The sequence below is a fragment of the Ranitomeya imitator genome, chromosome 1 (genome assembly GCF_032444005.1).
Source record: "Ranitomeya imitator isolate aRanImi1 chromosome 1, aRanImi1.pri, whole genome shotgun sequence".
NCBI classification, from domain to species: domain Eukaryota; kingdom Metazoa; phylum Chordata; class Amphibia; order Anura; family Dendrobatidae; genus Ranitomeya; species Ranitomeya imitator.
Window position 1 is genome coordinate 407,767,133 of NC_091282.1, and position 21,040 is coordinate 407,788,172.

At 46.6% G+C, this 21,040-nt stretch overlaps 1 protein-coding gene across 1 annotated transcript in view; it reads left to right on the forward strand.

Moving 5' to 3' along the window:
* The window catches only part of LOC138674946 (uncharacterized), a 250,063-nt gene that overhangs the window by 9,059 nt on the left and 219,964 nt on the right, over positions 1-21,040 (forward strand). The window contains exons 2-3 of the mRNA XM_069762797.1: positions 15,135-17,418; positions 17,881-17,995. Of these exons, the coding sequence (XP_069618898.1) occupies positions 15,135-17,418; positions 17,881-17,995 (2,399 nt within the window). The remainder of the gene's footprint in view (positions 1-15,134; positions 17,419-17,880; positions 17,996-21,040) is intronic.

The following is a 21,040-nucleotide window of genomic DNA, read 5'->3' on the forward strand; positions in this document are numbered from 1 at the left end:
CTACTTCTTCATCATATTCTCATTTGTGACAGGCATTCCCGTAGTTGTTATCTATAAAAGTTTGAAGATTACACCTTCCGTTCTGCCAGTCACAAAAGTTACATTTGTCCGCGTTCAGTTTGGCCTGCAGCATCAGGCTTTATCCAGGGGCACCACGAGGAGGAACGGACTCACCCCCATACACTGCTTAGTCTTCTTCTGCATATAATTTAGATAATATCTTTTGCTCTGATATTAAGTGTTATGCTTAATGTTCTTCTGCTCTTTGTTCTGCAGCCTCTTGTTCTTCTGCTTCTCGGTCTTCCATGTCGTCGTCTCCAGGGTCGTCGTCTTCAGTGTCGTCATCTCCGCCGTCGTCGTCTCCGCCGTCGTCGTCTCCGCCGTCGTCTCCGCCGTCGTCGTCGTCGTCTCCGCCGTCGTCGTCGTCATCGGGGTGGTCTTCCGGGTCGTCGTCGTAGTCGTCATCGGGGTGGTCTTCCGGGTCGTCGACTTTAGGGTCTTAAACTTGGAAATGTAGCAGAAGGTACAAGAAGGCTGAGAAAATGCCAAGAACCAGCTGATGGAACTGGAACTCGGATGGCTACCCGAAGGTTCAAGAGCCTATGGAACTACCGAGGACCAGCTGACGTTACTGGAACCCGGTTACTAAGCAGGAGGTACCCGTGCTAAAAAGCACTACCAAGGACCGCCTGACGTTGGCGGAACTCGGATACCCAGAAGGAGGCACCTAAGCCAAAGGCTCTGCCCGGAACCAGCTGACGTTACTGGAACCAGGATGGGGAGCAGAAGGTACAAGAGCAAAAGACACTGCCGAGAACCAGCTGACGGTACTGGAACCCGGATGGGTAGCCGAAGGTCCAAGAGCCAATGGAACTACCGAGGACCAGCTGACGTTACTGGAACCCGGTTACTAAGCAGGAGGTACCCGTGCCTGAAAGCACTACCAAGGACCACCTGACGTTGGTGGAACTTGGATACCCAGAAGGAGGCACCTAAGCCAAAGGCTCTGCCCGGAACCAGCTGACGTTACTGGAACCAGGATGGGGAGCAGAAGGTACAAGAGCAAAAGACACTGCCTAGAACCAGCTGACGGTGCTGGAACCAGGTGGTGGACCCGAAGGCCCACAGGAGAGGAGAGAACAGCTAGGCTGCGAGGCAGCCGCAGTTACCGAACCCCAACAGTCCTACAGGGGGAGCTGGGCCTACTGGCACTACAGAACCAGCCTTGACTACCAGTTCACGCAGCCCACATAGGAAGCTCCTAAACTGGAGGCACCCTGGAGTTGGCTAACTCGACCGCACCACGACGGGGCAAGCATAGGCGTCTCAGTGAAGTTGACACAACCCGGAAACAGCTGACGGTGCTGAAACCAGGCTTGGCACGAGGGAGTACCTGTGACAAGAACACTGCCGAGAACCAGCTGGCGGTGCTGGAACCCGGATGCGTTGCCCCAGTGTGCAAGAGCCAATGGCACGACCGAGGACCAGCTGACGGTGCTGGAACCCGGTTACTAAGCTGTAGGTGCCCGCGCTTAAAAGCACTACCAAGGACCGCCTGGCGTTGGCGGAACTCGGATACCCAGGAGGAGGCACCTAAGCCAAAGGCTCGGCCCGGAACCAGCTGACGGTGCTGGAACCAGGTGGTGGACCCGAAGGTCCACAGGAGAGGAGAGAACAGCTAGGCCGCGAGGCAGCCGCAGTTACCGAACCCCAACAGTCCTACAGGGGGAGCTGGGCCTACTGGCACTACAGAACCAGCCTTGACTACCAGTTCACGCAGCCCACATAGGAAGCTCCTAAACTGGAGGCACCCTGGAGTTGGCTAACTCGACCGCACCACGACGGGGCAAGCATAGGCGTCTCAGTGAGCTTGACACAACCCAGAAACAGCTGACGGTGCTGAAACCAGGCTTGGCACGAGGGAGTACCTGTGACAAGAACACTGCCGAGAACCAGCTGGCGGTGCTGGAACCCGGATGCGTTGCCTATTAAAGATTGTCTTCCTAGAGCCCCAACTAGCGGTGTTGGAGCAAAGGGTAAGCAGGGGGAGATGAGTGTAGGCCGAAGCCTGCACTGGAGGCAGCTTTGTGTCTGCGTTGCGTTTGCAGGACACTTTGCCGGCTACACACTGGGGGAACAGCTGGCATTGCTGAACCCCACTAACACAATGGCGTGTGTTTTTCTCTGTGCAGCTAGCACTTGCGGGCAAAAACTAGCGATGTTAGAGCCCGTGTTGAAGCAGGAGGAGGAGGAGAGGAGCAGAGTGTAGGCCGAAGCCTAGTTGAACCAATTTCAAAGGAAACCTTTAACCCCCCCCTCAGGTGTTACAAAGTACAAGAGACACACCTTGTGCAGTATTAATGCTGCACAAGTGAAAGGTTGCTCTATTAATTTGTCTACTTGCACACGCTGAATGAAAGACATACACAATTTACCCCATTCTACAGTCAAATTGTAGTGGATGCGTGACTTGGTTTTTTGATGAGACGCAGCACAGGTGTCCAAAATAACGCCTTGGTGCTTGGCGCAGCTTCCTGAGCGTTGTTATTTGCTGTACAGGAGTCTGCGCTCTTGTGTTATCCCTTGGCAATGCCCTGTTAGCGCTGCCCATCTTATGACATCATTTCATGTTGGCCGGTGCGGTTAACGATGGCCATAAATCCCAGACCCACAGTGTCTTTTCATAAAGCCACACTGCGGTGCTGGGATTCGTGGCCTTGAGCAGTAAATATTTTGGCCGCTCACACACGTCCTTACACCTGCTTCAGACTGGGCGGCCTCTGCTGATCCCTTCTCGCATGCCGCGGCCATGAGGCTGCACAGTCTGAAGAAGGCAGAAGGAGATGAGTTAAGACAGGCGAAGATATGCACTGCTCGTGCCCATCAATCACACCCTCGCAGTCAAAATAAGTAAGACAACGAGGAGCATTTTATTCAGGCAGGGCGGACGAACAGGCGCAAGTAGCCAACCAATGATGTCAGAAGACGGGAAGCGCTACCAAGGGGGGTGCTGCGTATCATTAGAAAGGAAAGTCACACCTCAGGGACAGTGGAATGGTCTCAAAGAGACACATTTTGTACGTGTTGAGTTCCACGTGGGCAAGGAGAAAACATCAGCCACCTTGTACAAATGCAGCAGTACTGCTGTACAAGGTGGCTGTTATACATAGAAACACCTGGGGGTGGGGGGCAGGCTCCCTTCAATTTCAGTTCATGTGCCTGCGTGGCGTTTGCAGGTCACGTTGCAAGCTACACAGCAGGGGAACAGCTGGCGTTGCTGAACCCCACTGACACATTGACTGGTGTTTTTCTCTGTGCAGATCGCATGTCCGGGCAAAAACTAGCGGTGTTAGAGCCCAGGGTCAGCAGGAGGAGGAGGAGAGGAGCAAAGTGTAGGCCGAAGCCTGCACTGGTGGCAGCTTTTGGTCGGTTGTGCCAGCGTGGCTTTTGCTGGACACGATGCCGGCTACACAGCGGGGGAACAGCTGGCGGTGCTGAACCCCACTAACACATTGGCTGGTGTTTTTCTCTGTGCAGCTAGCATTTCCGGGCAAAAACTAGCGGTGTTAGAGCCCAGGGTCAGCAGGAGGAGGAGAGGAGCAGAGTGTAGGCCGAAGCCTAGTTGAACCAATTTCAAAGGTTACCTCAGGTGTTACAAAGTACAAGAGCCACTCCTTCTGCAGCATTAATGCTGCACAAGTAAAAGGTTGCTCTATTAATTTGTCTACTTGCACACGCTGAATGCAACACGTACACTATTTAGCCCATTATACTGTTAAACAGTAGTGGAGGCGTGACTTGTCTTTTTAAAGAAAAGCAGCACAGGTGTCGAAAATAACACCTTTTTGCATGGGCGCAGCTTCCTGAGCGTTGTTAGTTGCTGTACAGGAGTCTGCGCTATTGTGTGATCCCTTGGCCATGCGCTGTGAGCGCTTCCTGTCTTCTGACCTCATTTTATGTTGGCCGTTGCGGTTAGCGATGGACATGAATCCCAGACCCACAGTGTGTTTTCAAAAAATCACACTGCGTGGCTGGTATTCGTGGCCTTGTGCAGTAAATATGTTTGACGCTCACACATGTCCTTACACCTGCTTCAGACTGGGCGGCCTCATCTGATCCCTTATCGCCTGCCGCGGCCATGAGGACACCCAGTCTGAAGAAGGCGGAAGGAGATGAGTGAACACAGGCAAACATATGCACTGCACATGCCCATCAATCACACCCTCGCTGTCCAAAAACATAAGACACCGAGGGGCGTTGTTTCGAGCAGGGGAGATGCACAGGCGCAGCCAGCTAACCAATGATGTCAAAAGACGGGCAGCGCTAACAAGGGTGGTGCTGCGTGTCATTACAAAGGAAAGTCACACCTCAGGGACATTGTAATGGTCTCTAATGAGACACATTTTGTACGTGTTGAGTTCCACGTGGGCAAGGAGAAAAAGTCAGCCACCTTGTACAAATGCAGCAGTACTGCTGTACAAGGTGGCTGTTATACATAGAAACACCTGGGGGTGGGGGGCAGGCTCCCTTCAATTTCAGTTCATGTGCCTGCGTGGCGTTTGCAGGTCACGTTGCAAGCTACACAGCAGGGGAACAGCTGGTGTTGCTGAACCCCACTGACACATTGACTGGTGTTTTTCTCTGTGCAGATTGCATGTCCGGGCAAAAACTAGCGGTGTTAGAGCCCAGGGTCAGCAGGAGGAGGAGGAGAGGAGCAAAGTGTAGGCCGAAGCCTGCACTGGTAGCAGCTTTTGGTCGGTTGTGCCAGCGTGGCTTGTGCTGGACACGATGCAAGCTACACAGCAGGGAAACAGCTGGCGTTGCTGAACCCCACTAACACATTGGCTGGTGTTTTTCTCTGTGCAGCTAGCAATTCCGGGCAAAAACTAGCGGTGTTTGAGCCCAGGGTCAGCAGGAGGAGGAGAGGAGCAAAGTGTAGGCCGAAGCCTGCACTGGTGGCAGCTTTTGGTCGGTTGTGCCAGCGTGGCTTTTGCTGGACACGATGCCGGCTACACAGCGGGGGAACAGCGGGCGTTGCTGAACCCCACTAACACATTGGCTGGTGTTTTTCTCTGTGCAGCTAGCATTTCCGGGCAAAAACTAGCGTTGTTAGAGCCCAGGGTCAGCAGGAGGAGTAGAGGAGCAGAGTGTAGGCCGAAGCCTAGTTGAACCAATTTCAAAGGTTACCTTTAACCCCCCCTCAGGTGTTGCAAGGTACAAGAGCCACACCTTGTGCAGCATTAATGCTGCACAAGTAAAAGGTTGCTCTATTTAATTTGCTCCTTGCACACGATGAATAAAACACGTACACTATTTAGCCCATTATACTGTCAAACAGTAGTGGAGGCGTGACTTTCCTTTTTACGGAGATGCAGCACAGGTGTCAAAATTAACACATAGCTGCTGTGCGCAGATTCCTGAGCGTTGTTATTTGCTGTACAGGAGTCTGCGCTATTGTGTGATCCCTTGGCCATGCGCTGTGAGCGCTTCCTGTCTTCTGACCTCATTTTATGTTGGCCGTTGCGGTTAGCGATGGACATGAATCCCAGACCCACAGTGTGTTTTCAAAAAATCACACTGCGTGGCTGGTATTCGTGGCCTTGTGCAGTAAATATGTTTGACGCTCACACATGTCCTTACACCTGCTTCAGACTGGGCGGCCTCATCTGATCCCTTATCGCCTGCCGCGGCCATGAGGACACCCAGTCTGAAGAAGGCGGAAGGAGATGAGTGAACACAGGCAAACATATGCACTGCACATGCCCATCAATCACACCCTCGCTGTCCAAAAACATAAGACACCGAGGGGCGTTGTTTCGAGCAGGGGAGATGCACAGGCGCAGCTAGCTAACCAATGATGTCAAAAGACAGGCAGCGCTAACAAGGGTGGTGCTGCGTGTCATTACAAAGGAAAGTCACACCTCAGGGACAGTGGAATGGTCTCAAAGAGACACATTTTGTACGTGTTGAGTTCCACGTGGGCAAGGAGAAAACATCAGCCACCTTGTACAAATGCAGCAGTACTGCTGTACAAGGTGGCTGTTATACATAAAAACACCTGGGGGTGGGGGGCAGGCTCCCTTCAATTTCAGTTCATGTGCCTGCGTGGCGTTTGCAGGTCACGTTGCAAGCTACACAGCAGGGGAACAGCTGGCGTTGCTGAACCCCACTGACACATTGACTGGTGTTTTTCTCTGTGCAGATTGCATGTCCGGGCAAAAACTAGCGGTGTTAGAGCCCAGGGTCAGCAGGAGGAGGAGGAGAGGAGCAAAGTGTAGGCCGAAGCCTGCACTGGTGGCAGCTTTTGGTCGGTTGTGCCAGCGTGGCTTGTGCTGGACACGATGCCGACTACACAGCAGGGGAACAGCTGGCGGTGCTGAACCCCACTGACACATCACCTAGTGTTTTTTCTGTGTAGACAACACTTCCAGGTGTCAACTGACAGTGTTGAAACCCAGGGAATCAAAGAGGAGCAGAGTGTAGGCCGAAGCCTGCAGTGGAGCAAGTGTAAAGGGAACCTTTAACCCCCCCCCCAGGCATTTGTTGCTGAAAGAGCCATCTTGTACAGCAGTAATACTGCACATGGAAAATGGTGGCTCCGAAAATAATGCTCCTTGCAAACGCTGAAGTACACACTCATATAATGTGTCCCCTCACACCGTCAAACCATCCCGGAAGTGGGACTTTCCTTTGTAATGTGACACAGCACAGCCGTCATTCCAACCCCCTTGGTGCCGTGCGCCACCTCCTCAACGTTGTTTGGTTCTGTCACGGAGCCCGCGCTGTAATGTTATCCCTTGGCCATGCACAGTTAGCGGTGCCCGTCTTCTGACATCATTTAGGTGTCAGGCTGGCAGTGCCTGTGCGTCAAAGCTGCCCGAGATCCAACCTTGCAGTGTCATCAAATGTAATCCCACTGCGGGCCAGGGATCCATGGGCATGCGCAGTGCATATCATCGCCTCTCACTCACCTCCTTCATGCTTCTTCAGACTGTGCGGCGTCACGGCCGTGGCATGCTATTAGGGATCAGCTGACGCCGCCTAGTCTGAAGAAGCATGAAGAAGGGGAATGAGAGGCTAGTATATGCACTGCGCATGGCCATGGATACCAGGCCCACTGTGGGATCACATTAGACGACACTGCGAGGTGGGATTTCGGGCAGCGTGGACGCACAGGCGCAGCCAGGACGACAACAAATGATGTCAGAGGACGGGCAGCGCAAACTGTGCATGGCCAAGGGATAACATAACAGTGCAGGGTCCATGACGGAATCAAACAACGCTAAGGAGGCAGCGCACGGTGCCAAGGGGGTAGCAATGACGGCTGTGCTGCGTCACATTACAAAGGAAAGTCCCACCTCTGGGACGGTTGGACGGTGTGAGGGGACACATTACATGAGTGTGTAGTTCAGCGTTTCCAAGGAGCCTAATTTCAAGAGCGACCTTTCCCTTGTGCAGTATTAGTGCTGCACATGGTGGCTCTTTCAGTAACAAACGCCTAGGGGGGGGGGGGGACAGGTCCCCTTACATTTTAGTTGTGCCAGCGTGGCGGTCGCATGACACGTTGCCGGATACACAGCTGGGGATCAGCTGACGTTACTGAACCCCAATAACAGAGGAGCGACTGTTGACTGTGCACACAGCACTTCCAGGCACCAACTGGCGGTGTTAGAGCCCAGGGACAGCAGGAGGAGCAGATTGGAGGTATTACCGCACACACAGCTGGGGATCAGCTGACGTTACTGAACCCCAATAACAGAGGAGCGACTGTTGACTGTGCACACAGCACTTCCAGGCACCAACTGGCGGTGTTAGAGCCCAGGGACAGCAGGAGGAGCAGATTGGAGGTATTACCGCACACACAGCTGGGGATCAGCTGACGTTACTGAACCCCAATAACAGAGGAGCGACTGTTGACTGTGCACACAGCACTTCCAGGCACCAACTGGCGGTGTTAGAGCCCAGGGACAGCAGGAGGAGCAGAGGAACAGAGTGTAGGCCGAAGCCTGATTGGAGCAAGTTTAAAGGGAACCTTTAAACCCCCCCCCCAAGACGTTTGTAGCTGAAAGAGCCATCTTGTGCAGCGCTAAGGATGCAAAAGGAAAAGGTTGCTCTTTTAATTATGCTCCTTGCAAACACAGAAGTAAACACTAAAAATGTGTCCCCTTATACCGTTAAACCGTCACGGAGGTGCGAATTTCCTTCGTAATGGGACACAGCACAGCTGTCATTCCTATCCCCTTGGTGCCGTGTGCTGCCTCCTCAGCGTTGTTTTAAGCTGTCACGGAGCCTGCGCTGTTCTGTTATCCCTTGGCCATGCCCAATTAGCGCTGCCTGTCTTCTGACATAATTTGGTGTCAGGCTGTCAGTGCCTGTGCGTCCACGCTGCTCCAGATCCCACCTCGCAGTCTCGTCTAACGTAATCCAACTGCGGGCCTTGGATCCATGGGCATGCACAGTGCATATCCTCGACTCTCACTCCCCTCCTTCCCTCTTCTTCAGACTGTGCGTTGTCACGGCCGTGGCATGCTATTAGGGATCAGCTGACGGCGCACAGTCTAAAGAAGGCGGAGGGAAATGAGCGAGAGCCCGAGGGGAAGATATGCACTGCGCATGCCCATGGATCCCAGGCCCGCAGTGTGACTCAATCAGAAGACACTGCGAGGCGGGATCTATGGCAGCGCGGCCGCACAGGCGCAGCCAGCCTGACACCAAATTATGTCAGAAGACAGGCAGCGCAAATAGGGCATGGCCAAGGGATAACAGAACAGCGCAGGCTCCGTGACAGCTTAAAACAACGCTGAGGAGGCAGCGCATGGCACCAAGGGGGTAGGAATGACGGCTGTGCTGCGTCACATTACGAAGGAAAGTCCCAGCTCTGGGACGGTATAACGGTATCAGTGAACACATTTTATAAGTGTTAAGTTCTGCGTGTGCAAGGAGCCCAAAAAAAATAGCTACCTTTTCCTTGTGCAGCATTACTGCTGCACAAGATGGCTCTTTCAGTAACAAACGACGGGGGGGGGGGGGAATGCAGGTTCCCTTACATTCAGGTTGTCCTATATAGTGTTTTTCCACTATTTAGCTGGATACGAGTGGAAAGACACTTATAGGATTTTTTTTTTTTCAAATTTTAAACAGGCTGCACTATTTGAAAAAAAAGGAAAATTTTTCTCAAGGTATGAGCCAGTAACGAACCCTGAGCTGAATCCAACCGGCTATGGCTGCACACAGACTACAGGGCGAGCTGGGCTCACACGGAGACCGTGCAGACAGCCGTAAACGGCGCTGCAAGGCCAAAAAACCCTCCTCTAGGTTATCCTATATAGTGTTTTTCCACTATTTAGCTGGATACAAGTGGAAAGACACTAATAGGAATTTTTTTTTTCAAATTTTAAACAGGCTGCACTATTTGAAAAAAAGGAAAATTTTTCTCAAGGTATGAGCCAGTAACGAACCCTGAGCTGAATCCAGCCGGCTATGGCTGCACACAGACTGCAGGGCGAGCTGGGCTCACACGGAGACCGTGCAGACAGCCGTAAACGGCGCTGCAAGGCCCTAAAACCCCCCTCTAGGTTATCCTATGTAGTGTTTTTCCACAATAGAGCTGGAGACTGGTGGAAAAACACTAATAGGAAATTTGAGAAAAAATGTGCAGCAGGCTGCACTAAGAGCAAAAAAGAACAACTGTGTGAGGCAGTGTGAACCCCCCCTGAGCTGAATACAACCGGGTATATGGCTGCACACAGACTACAGAGTGAGCTGCACACACACACACACACACAGAGATCTTGCAGAACGCTGTTAAAACAGCGCTGCAAGGCAAGAGCAAGGTGAACAGTGAAGAACACACAGCGTTTTGCTAAATTAGCCTTTGGAAAGGAAAATAAAGCAATTAGCAAGCTCAACTGGCCCTCAGTTAGAACACAGCGTCCTGTCCCTAACTGAAATCACAGCAGAGTGAGCGCAAAATGGCGGCAGCGCTTTTTTATAGTGCAGAGTGACATCATTTCAGCAGCCAATCCCAGCCTTGCCAGTACTTACATGCCCACCATGCTAAACAGGATGTGCCCACACTTTCATTCATTCCTCATTGGCTGCTGCGTTCAATTTGAATTCTGGGAACTTCCGATTCCGGTATCCGATACGCGGGAAGTATCGGAATTCGGTATCGGAATTCCGATACCGCAAATATCGGCCGATACCCGATACTTGCGGTATCGGAATGCTCAACACTACCCATGACAAAATATGCAAAACATTTGGCCCAGCAAATGTTGAAAACTAACACATAAAGGGATAAAACACAAACGCAATATTCATCCTTATAGATGAGAACCATTTGCTTCCGGTTCACTAAAATCACTAGGAAAATGGCATCACAACAACCAGATAGAAGTAATCACACTTTTTTATTAAAAAAATGCAAAGCTTTTGTTTGCTGCTGTATTACTCGTTCCTGGACAGTTTTTCAAAGTGTCTAGAAAAATGGTCTTAGGGCAGAAGAGTCATAAAATGCCCTAGACTTAAGCTTTAGTCACACTAAACGACTTACCAACGATCACGACCAGCGATACGACCTGGCCGTGATCGTTGGTAAGTCGTTGTGTGGTCGCTGGGGAGCTGTCACACAGACCGCTCTCTCCAGCGACCAACGATGCCGAAGTCCCCCTGCAGCACCGGGTAACCAGGGTAAACATCGGGTTACTAAGTGCAGGGCCGCGCTTAGTAACCCAATATTTACCCTGGTTACCATTGTAAGAGTAAAAAAAAAAAAAACACTACATACTCACATTCTGATGTCTGTCATGTCCCCCGCCGGCGTCCACAGGGTTAAAACTGCTTTCGGCAAGAGCGCTGCTAATGCACGCGCTGCTGCCGAGAGCTTCCCTGCACTGACTGTGTCAGCATTGGCAGTAACAGCGATGACGTCACCGCTGTGCTCTGCTTTACGGCCGACGCTGACACAGTCAGTGCAGGGAAGCTCTTGGCCGGAGCGCGTGCATTAGCAGCGCTCCTGCCGAAAGCAGTTTTAACCCTGTGGACGCCGGGGGACGTGACAGACATCAGAATGTGAGTATGTAGTGTTTTTTTTTAAAACTTTTACAATGGTAACCAGGGTAAATATCGGGTTACTAAGCGTGGCCCTGCGCTTAGTAACCCAATATTTACCCTGGTTACAAGTGAACACATCGCTGGATCGGCGTCACACACGCCGATCCAGCGATGACAGCGTGTGATCAGCGACCAAAAAATGGTCCTGATCATTGCCCAACGACCAACGATCTCCCAGCAGGGGCCTGATCATTGGTCGCTGTCACACATAACGAGATCGTTAGCGGGATCGATGCTACATCACCAAAAGCGTGACGTTGCAATGATATCGTTAACGATATCGTTATGTGTGACTCCAGCTTTAAAGTGTTAACTCAAGTTATCCTTATCTATAGGATAACTTGGTGATTGCGTGGGGTCCAACAATGATCCCAAGTTTAGGGCTCTGGAACCCTGATAATAGGGCTCTGCTTATCTATCCTGAATGAAGCTGGGATATGCATGATTGTCCTCTGCGCCATTCATTGTCTATGTGACTGCCAAATATTGCTGAGCATAATGAAGAGAGCAGAGGACGACCATGTGCACCACTGCTTCATTCAGGACTGGGATGCAGAGCCCTGATCACTGAGGTTCACAGTGGTTGGGCCCCCAACAATCAGCATGTTATGCTCTATTAGGTAGATAGGGGATACTTTGATACTTTTGTGAATAACTCTTTAACAGATTTATTATTAGTGTACTAAAATATATTTAAAAATATAGCCTATAGCACATCAGCACTTATATAGTATCACTCTGTGTATCTGCATATGAGTCACCCGCCAGGGCCTAGAGGTACTCGATACTGGGGATGATACTTAAAGGGGATGTGTCACGGCGGCGGTGACCCGGTTCATGGCCCTGGGCACCCAAGTAAAAGGGGTAGTCTTTAAAGGGGATTGTGGAAATAAAGAAAGTTTGTGACGCCACCTTTAGTACTCAGTCAGGGGCGACCGACACTGCATTAAGGGGTCCTCTGGGGGTGATGGTATGGCAGCAAAGATGGTTTCACTTCCCACAGGTGAAGTGGGGTCCCCAGGGCTCCCGATGTGTTTGGCCAGAGTGGTGTGGTGCCAGAATAAACGAAGGACACAGGGTTGCAATGTCTTTACCTGGTTTACTGTTGGTAGTCATTTTCAGTCCAGGATACTGGCAACAGGTGACGGTGGAGTCCAGGCAGCCTGGAAACAGATTGAACCCCCTTGGTCAAGTCAGATTGGAAGCCTTCTACTATGCACTGAATATTAGTCCCTTGCTGCCTGCGGCTTTCTGACAAGATACTCTTTCTCTCCTGTCCTGGGACAGTATCTGCACGGTAGGCAACTCGAGCCATTTCCTTGGGGTCTCTATTCATGATGATTCTGGGCTCTGGTTGTTGCTGTACCTCAGGTGTAATGTGGGCAAGTCCCTTTCAGTTCCCTGCCCTCCGGTTCTCCTGTGGGACTTGTAGTTCCTCACAGCCTCGGGCTCCCGGCGCCTGGTTTCTGCACTTTAGCCCAGAAGGAGCCCAGTTACTGCTCCCTTCCAGCTCTTTGGTTCTCCTGTGCTCCTTCTCTTTTATTTGTCTGCACCAGACTAACTAACTCCTCCTCCATACCAGAATGTATATTATCTAGGGAAGCTTCGCTGAAAACCTGGTTCAGAGCTCCCTCTTCTGGCTTGGAGTTAGAATGTGTTGAATGTACAGCTTACCTCCCAAAGGGACTCTCCTCGTTTCCAGTCATGGCATCACCCTCCCCGAGAGGAAGGCAATACCACTGTGGTACATGAACCCCTGGGTGCCACAGATATGTTACTGGATTGAATTAGTACATTTTACACCTGTCTCACCAAGTTTTATAGTGTATAAATTTAAAGCAATATTAATAAATATTCACCATTATATATTATAAAGTTGCAGAACTTCTTATTGTACAACCCCAGTTCCAAAAAATTGGGACACTGTGTAAAATGTAAAGAGAACAAGAATGCAATGATTTGGGAATCCATGTTATCCATGTTTTGTTCACAACAGAGAATACAACACAGATCAGATGTTGAAAGTTAGAAATTTCTCCATTTCATTTGAAAAAATTAAATTGATATATATTGGTGGCATCACGTCTTTAAAAAAATTGGGTAATGGTTAACAGAGACTGGAAGAGTAAATGGTGCTAATAAAAACCAGCTGGACGGTCAATTTTCCGCTAAGTTACATGCCTGTATAAAAAGAACATGTTTGAGAGTTTCTCAAATGCAAATATGGTCAGAAGTACATCAATCTGTGAGCAACTGCATCTAAAAACTGTAGAACAATTTCATAAATATGATCCTGAACACAAAATTGCAAAGACTATGACCCCAGTTCATCAAAACTTTTACGCCATTTTTCGTAAGAAGCTTTGAAAAGCTGCAAAATTTTTGTGTAAAGCAAGGCTGCGCAAAAACTTTGCAACTTCTGGTGTTTACACGAGGGCTGTGGAGTCGGAGTCGGTATAAAATGGACCGACTCTGACTCCTGAAATATATAATAAATTGGATTCAGTGCAGTATGTGTTGTAAATATTTTCATAAGAATTTGGGAAAGTTATGAGATGTCCTATAAATGTCTGCTCTGTTCCTTATCTAAGGATCTCGGCTTTTAGTTGAGCTGAATCTGTACTGCACTTTCTGTACATGCTCAGTTGTGAGGCAGTCGGAGTTGCAGTCGGGTTTCAGGGAAATTGAGGAGTCGGAGTCTGACGTTTGGCTTACCGACTCCACAGCCCTCGTTTAAACACCATTTTCGGCCAGCTCTGACTCACTTGTCATGAATTTTACATTTGTCGTTTCTCATATATCCGCGTTTGAATTAAGCACCTCACACTACACCATGCCGCCTTATCAAGACTGAAATAAAAAAGGAATATCATCAAAATACTAAGATTCTGGAGAAATCCATGTGCACAAGCAATAAGGGACAAGGGGGCATCCTCTACATCTAGAGGAAACAAGGTTTCATCACAGACCCAGACGCAGATTCTTTACTGTAAGAGCAGTCAGACTATGGAACGCTCTGCCACATGATGTTATAATGGTTAATTCACTGCTAAAATTCAAGAAGGGCCTGGATACCTTTTTTGAAAAATATAATATTACAGGCTCTGGGCACTAGATTCTGTGATGGGGCGTTGATCCAGTGAGCTAGTCTTATTGTAGTATGGAGTCGGGAAGGAATTTCTCCCCTAATATGGAGCTACTTTTGTCTGCCCCATGGGGTTTTTGCTTTCCTCTGGATCAACATGTTTGGCTATAGGTTGAACTTGATGGACTTAAGTCTACCTTCAACCTTAAAACTATACATAGAACTATGAACAACTTATGCTCCCATCCAGTCAATGTCAATTTCAGGGAAGGTATTGCATATTTCAGCAAGACAATGCTAAACCACATACTGCATCCATCACAACAGCATAGATTCACAAAGAAAAGAGTTCGGGTGATGAGCTGGTCTACCTGCCGTCCAGATCTTTCACCAATAGAAGATATTTGGCACATTATGAAATGAAGAATCCAGCAAAGAAGACCCAGGACTGTGCTACAGCTAGAATTTCACATCAGTCAAGAATGGGACAATATTCTTCTTCCAAAACTTCAATTGGTCTCCTCACTTCCCAGGTGTGTACAGACTAACAGTAAAAAAAGAAGAGGGGATGCTACACAATGGTAGACACAGTGCTATCCCAACTTTTTTGGGTGTGTTACTGCCTAAATTAGTAATTTTTTTCAAATGAAAATGTTCAATGTTCTGTTGTGAGTAAAATATGGCTATGAGCGATTGCCAAATCATTGCATTCTTGTTTTCTTTATATTTTACACAGTGTCCCAACTTTTTTGAAATTGTGGTTGCAGAGAAGGCTTTAGTTGCTTACAGTCAGAAAACAATACATTAAACCTCCTTTATCTCCACTATGTATAATTCACAGATGCAAAAATAATAGTTTTTAAAATGATATTTATCGATACAGGGTATTATTTTTTAAATTGTTTGTTATTTACATATCTTTATTTTCTTACAGATGGAGCTATCACCTCATAATCCAACTCAGTCACACCCAAAGCCTAAGAATAATGTAATAGAAACTCCACGTACAAGTAATCTAAACTTTCTACGGGCTAAAAGGCTAAATTATTTTTGCGGGAAAAGTTTCCAAAATCTTTTATTGAAGACCGAAACATCACAAGATGCAGGGCAAACCTTCAGGACTGAAACGCCGCGTAGACGCCTCTCAGCACCATCTTCTAGTCATGTGATGGCATACTCCGATGTGCCCCAAAAAATGAATGCTGAATTTAAAGCAATGTCTCTCAATGGAGAAGCATCTTTACAAACTACAGAAAAAACAAAGCCTCATGTGCCAACTTTTGATCAAGATGTGCCTGCAAATCCAGGAAAAGAAGAACTTACAAATATTTCTGTTAATCACACTCAAACCTTACCAACAACAGAAATGGAAGGAAAGGAACATACTAAATATCGTAACACACTAAACATATCGACTGCTAATAGTTTACAACCCACAATATCAAATCCTCCAGCTCCTTCTGTCCATCTTAACCTGCAACCAGTGACAATGAAACACAAGAAAGATATACCTATACAACAAGGTCCACAAGCAATGCTGGAGAAGGCTGAGGGCAAAGTGTCATCTTTGGACCCCAAATTTCAATTATCTCACAAGGAACTGGAGGTTAAAGGCTCCCTTTCATACCATGGGCCAATGTCTACACTTTATCAAGTCAAGAATGACAAACAAATACCTCATAGTGAAATGAAACCAGATTTAGATGAATTTGATGTGCTCTCTTCTCACCGGAGTCTTTTAAGGAGTAGCTTTGTCTCTGATTTGGATCAAAACCTTTTAGATGATTTGTCTGTACCAGAAACAGAAAAACTTCACCATGTAATGACATGGGCTAAAAAATTCCTTGACAAATGCAACAGAGGAGAGTTGGCATCTGTCAACGGTGCTGTGTTGACAAAAAACATGACTGAAGATTCTTCTCTTGATTCCATTGGAAACACTAGAATTACTGCTAAACATCTGAGGTTGGATGACTATGACAGTAAAAAACTTCCTTGTCTTGGTGATAAAGTCAGCACATCTCTAAAAAGCCCCAGATGTGTGGCTAAACGCAAGTTAAAAAGTAAAGAAACACAACTAGATTCTTTTTTGGTTGGCCCTAACTATAGTTTACTTCAAAGTGACCATGGAGAATATGAAGACAATTTTTTTGAACCTCTTTTGGTGAAGAACAGTGATGAAAGGGATAATCTAAACATGAAGGGCTTTACTGACTCGGAAGAAGAATTTATTGGCAACATAAAACAAAGTACTGTTGACAATGATGATCTATTTGGAACTAGGCCCAAGCCCAACCATCAGGAGTATAATACACATATCTTCAGAGATATTAAATCAGATGTGGCCTTAAATGACAATTACATAAATCGAGGCTATGATTCAAGTTCACCAGACTCCTGTCTTAAGACAGTGAAGTTTCCCTCTACCCTAGAAGACCTTGAACTGAAAGAGAAAGGTTTAAAAAACACAGGTGACAAAGATGGTGGTAGAACAGACAGAACATTTTTGGTGAAAAAAGGTGAAAAGTCTGATGACAACACTTATATATTCGTATCCGGTAAGATTACAAACAGAAGACAACCAGCGGTACACAAGGTTGACTCCAACATGGATTTGTCTGATGGGTACACAAGAAAAATATATCAAGAGTGCCCTACCTGTAGTTTTACCAATACCACTAGTTCTAACTGGTGCTCAGAATGTGGTTTAGCTTTAAACCGTGAAGAGGTCCAACCTATCCGAAATTTTGAATTACCAAACCCATATTTATCAGATGATAAGGATGTGGATGACTTTTTTATCATAGACAACCAAAAAAGGAATTTTGATCACTCTCTGTCACAGAAAAATGCAAACGAATTAGAAAGTGCGGTGTGCTGGGAGGACAGCTCCGATGTGGTCTCTGACAGTGAAAGCAGTGAACTGGACAAGTATTTTTTTTATGTTAAACAGCTAGATATACTAAGAAGTCAAGAAAAAGAGCAGCAAACTAAATTTGATCAATGTGATCATACCAGTGAAACTTCAAGTGATGATGAGTCTTCTCGGGATTATTTCATGCTTCGTGCAAGTGGTCAATCCAAACCTGAGGTTGAAACGAAGACTCTGGGACCTGAGATACAGCATGTTGGTGATGAAGCTATGAAAGATAGAACTCTTATAGGATTCAATGAGCACATTATTGGGACCGAAGGGTCCAACGTCAAGGGTCTTCTAGGTAAAAAATTTGATGATAATGATAACTTTTAACATTTCTTTATGATTTTATTAGAAGGAGTCTGGCATTTTAACATGTATGATCAGATATATATTTCATAATCCCATTATGATATATATATATATACAGTATATATATATATATATATATATATACATATATATATGTATATATATATATATATATATATTCTGGTTGATATACTGTATATTCATATAGTCATGGGTGTTGCTTATGTAGTGGTGACTGTACAGATTCTTTTATATTTAATAAACTGAAGTAGTCAATTGGGATCTCCACAGTTATTGCTCCATTTAGTTAATAACCAAGTTGTAATGCATTTTTGCATTTTATTCTAAACTTAATACCATGCTATACAACATCTGAGACAATAAATTCTACTTTACTTAACATAGTTATTACTCTTAAAAGTTGATTTATACCTATTGTTACATATTTTAGATAGAAAGCTGCAAAAAGTCCCAAAAATTTCATCAAAAGTGACTGGTCCTAAGAGGTATTGGGAGAAGTCCAGTATTGCTTGGTCCTCATACACACACGGAGAGCTGAAGCCAAGGTTTGCTTATCTTGTCATATTGTAGCTCTTTCATAGGTTTTGAAGTGTCATTTTTGGAGAATGTGGAACGTTCAGTACTAGACTTCACTAATATCTACAGAATAACAAACATCTAAAGAGTTAGTTTATTATTACCATCTAAGAATTCTTAGTTCATTCTAAGAATGATCACCGACTGGCTGTGTACAAGCAATCATTTACTGGAGACTAATTTTTCTAAAGGAACAGATCTCTAATACTATCGTTCTGTGTGTATAGAATATCATGTTCTTAGCAGCACTTCACCTGCTTACACAAGACAGTGTGCTGCCTTTTAACTACTATTTTTATGGTTGGATAACAATCTTCAACTAATAATTGGCAGCCTGTTTAGATGGGCTAATAGTCATCAACAAGCTTTCCTACAAATGCTCACTCACTGATTATTGGCTCGATTAGACCATAAGAACACTGGAGCCAATTTATCCTTAAATCTCTTGATCTGGTGGACTAATCCATCCTTTGGTAATAACTGCAAATTAAAGGATTAAATAGCAATTAGTCAATCACTGGGTCGCATCCATTTGTAAAGGGATGACGTCTTAAGCCAACCCTGGATGCAAGTGACTAGAAGGTGTTCATAGCGCAGATTAATTTGGGGTGACGAGAGTATCCAGGATTCTTCTTCACCACTTTTCATTTAGCAATAATTCTTTTCCCTCAATTAGCTGTGTAATTTATCCTGAGGCCATGTTCACACATTGCGTCGGGTCCCTGCGGGTTTTCCCGCAGCGGATTTGATAAATCTGCAGGGCAAACCCGCTGCGGTTATCCCTGCAGATTTATCACGTTTTGTCCTGCGGGTTCCGCTGCGGGATTTTACCCCTACTATTGATGCTGCATATGCAGCAATATGCAGCATCAATAGTAATGTTAAAAATAAAAAAATCATGGTATACTCACCCTCTGACGTCCCGATCTCCTCGGCGCTGCAGACGGCAGTCCGGTTCCAAAGATGCTGTGCGAGAAGGACCTTCATGACGTCACGGTCATGTGACCGCGACATCACCGCAGGTCCTGGTCGCATAGCAAACCTGAGACCGGACGGCCGCGTGCAGCACTGAGAGGTGAGTATAACATTATTTTTTATTTTAGTTCTTTTTTTAACCACAAATATGGTTCCCGGGGCCTGGAGGAGAGTCTCCTCTCCTCCACCCTGGGTACCACCCGCACATTATCCGCTTACTTCCCGCACGGTGGGCACAGCCCCATGCGGGAAGTAAGCGGATCAATGCATTTCTATGGGTGCAGAATCGCTGCGATTCTGCACAAAGAAGTGACATGCTGCGGGTTATAAACCGCTGCGTTTCTGCGCGGTTTTTCCTGCAACATGTGCACAGCGGTTTGCGGTTTCCATAGGGTTTACAGGTTACTGTAAACGCAATGGAAACTGCTGCGGACCCGCAGCTGCAAATTCGCCGCGGTTCCGCAGTAAAAAACGCAACGTGTGGACATAGCCTAATTTGCTCATCTTGCACACATTAAGTAGGTTATCCCCGATAACAAGCCAGTGTATTTTTTTCATACTGTACCTGTTCTTTAAGTAAGATGGATTTTCCTACACGCAAGAGCTGAGCACAAAGCTTCCTTGGCGCTGGATATTATAATGATAAAAAACACTTTAATATTTTATTGAACTCTTGTCATTGCTTCCAGGTCAGCAGAACAATGTTTGATTCAGTAGTACGAGGCTCCCTGTGGCCTATGTGGTTATTTTCTTTCTATCATCTTATTCACCCAGAGAAGACTGCACTGCAATTACAGCCAATTTAAAAGAGAATAGCCCCATAATTTTCAGCTCACCAGCTCGCGGGCAGACTCCAGACCTACATTATTAGCTTTATTACAACCCCAGCACAAATATTCTACTTAGTATAAATAACAAGAGCTTATGTTATAAAGGTGGGCGTAATATTTACTGTGTAGTCCGCAAAACCATGGTAGTGATATGGTACATTACGATGCTAACCTTTAGGATCAGTGCAAATGACAGCCACGCATAGTGGTACATACCATGGTCCCTACAGGTCAATAATATGATCCTTCATGATCTGGCTGCATGCTGGCTGCAATATTGGATTGAAGTTCATTCTCTGTCCTCCGTAGTACATGCCTGGCAATCTTGCCTTGCGCAGGCGTGTAATATGGAGGATAGAGAATGAACTTCAATCTAATATTGCAGCCAGCATGCAGCCAGCGGGTAAGGAAAGGGTGAATCAAACACCCAAAAACCCCGCCTCCATGGCTGAAGATTGTTCCCTCCAAATTCAGGTGACAGAGTCCTTTAAAGGGTTTGTCTCACAAAAAATATTATTCAAAACTCAATAGAGCATGAGAATAGAAGTGTGTTTTCAATAAACAGCAAATCAAATAGTCCAGTTTTGTAGTATTCATTGCACTTTTTAAAAATAAATTTTTTAAAAAGTGCTCCTTGCCGTTTCACCTATGGCTGTAGTGTAGGTCCATGTTCATTGGTGGACGCACATGCTTGGTAGATTCCTTGCTCTTTACCTGCCTATGCCGGTCTGACAGTGAGTAGGCTGATACTCTGGGAACAAGGAGAGAATTGTAGCTATTAGGTAATAAGCAGGGGCAAGAAACATGGACATGAAGAAGATGATAGCTAAATAGATAGATGTGGGGAAGATGACAGAAAGCTAGATGAATAAATAATTGATATGAGGAAAATAGGTAAACTGAACATTAACTGTTGTGGTAATTCTACTCACTTGGAAGCAGGATGAGGTATCACAGGAACCGTTTCTATTTACAAGTCTGGCTGGTTTATTTTAGTCCACATAAACCGTACCACAAGCAAAGGAAATAAACAGCCTTTCAGTGCAGGCAAAACAAAGGAAACAGTTCAAATAACGGCACTTTAGTGACATTTCGGCTGGATAGCATCCACTATACCAGCTTAATCTGGAAACATCACACAGGAGGCCTTCTTACTTCCACACACTGATCATGTGTGACAAAAGCAGGTCCCATATTACAACATGAACC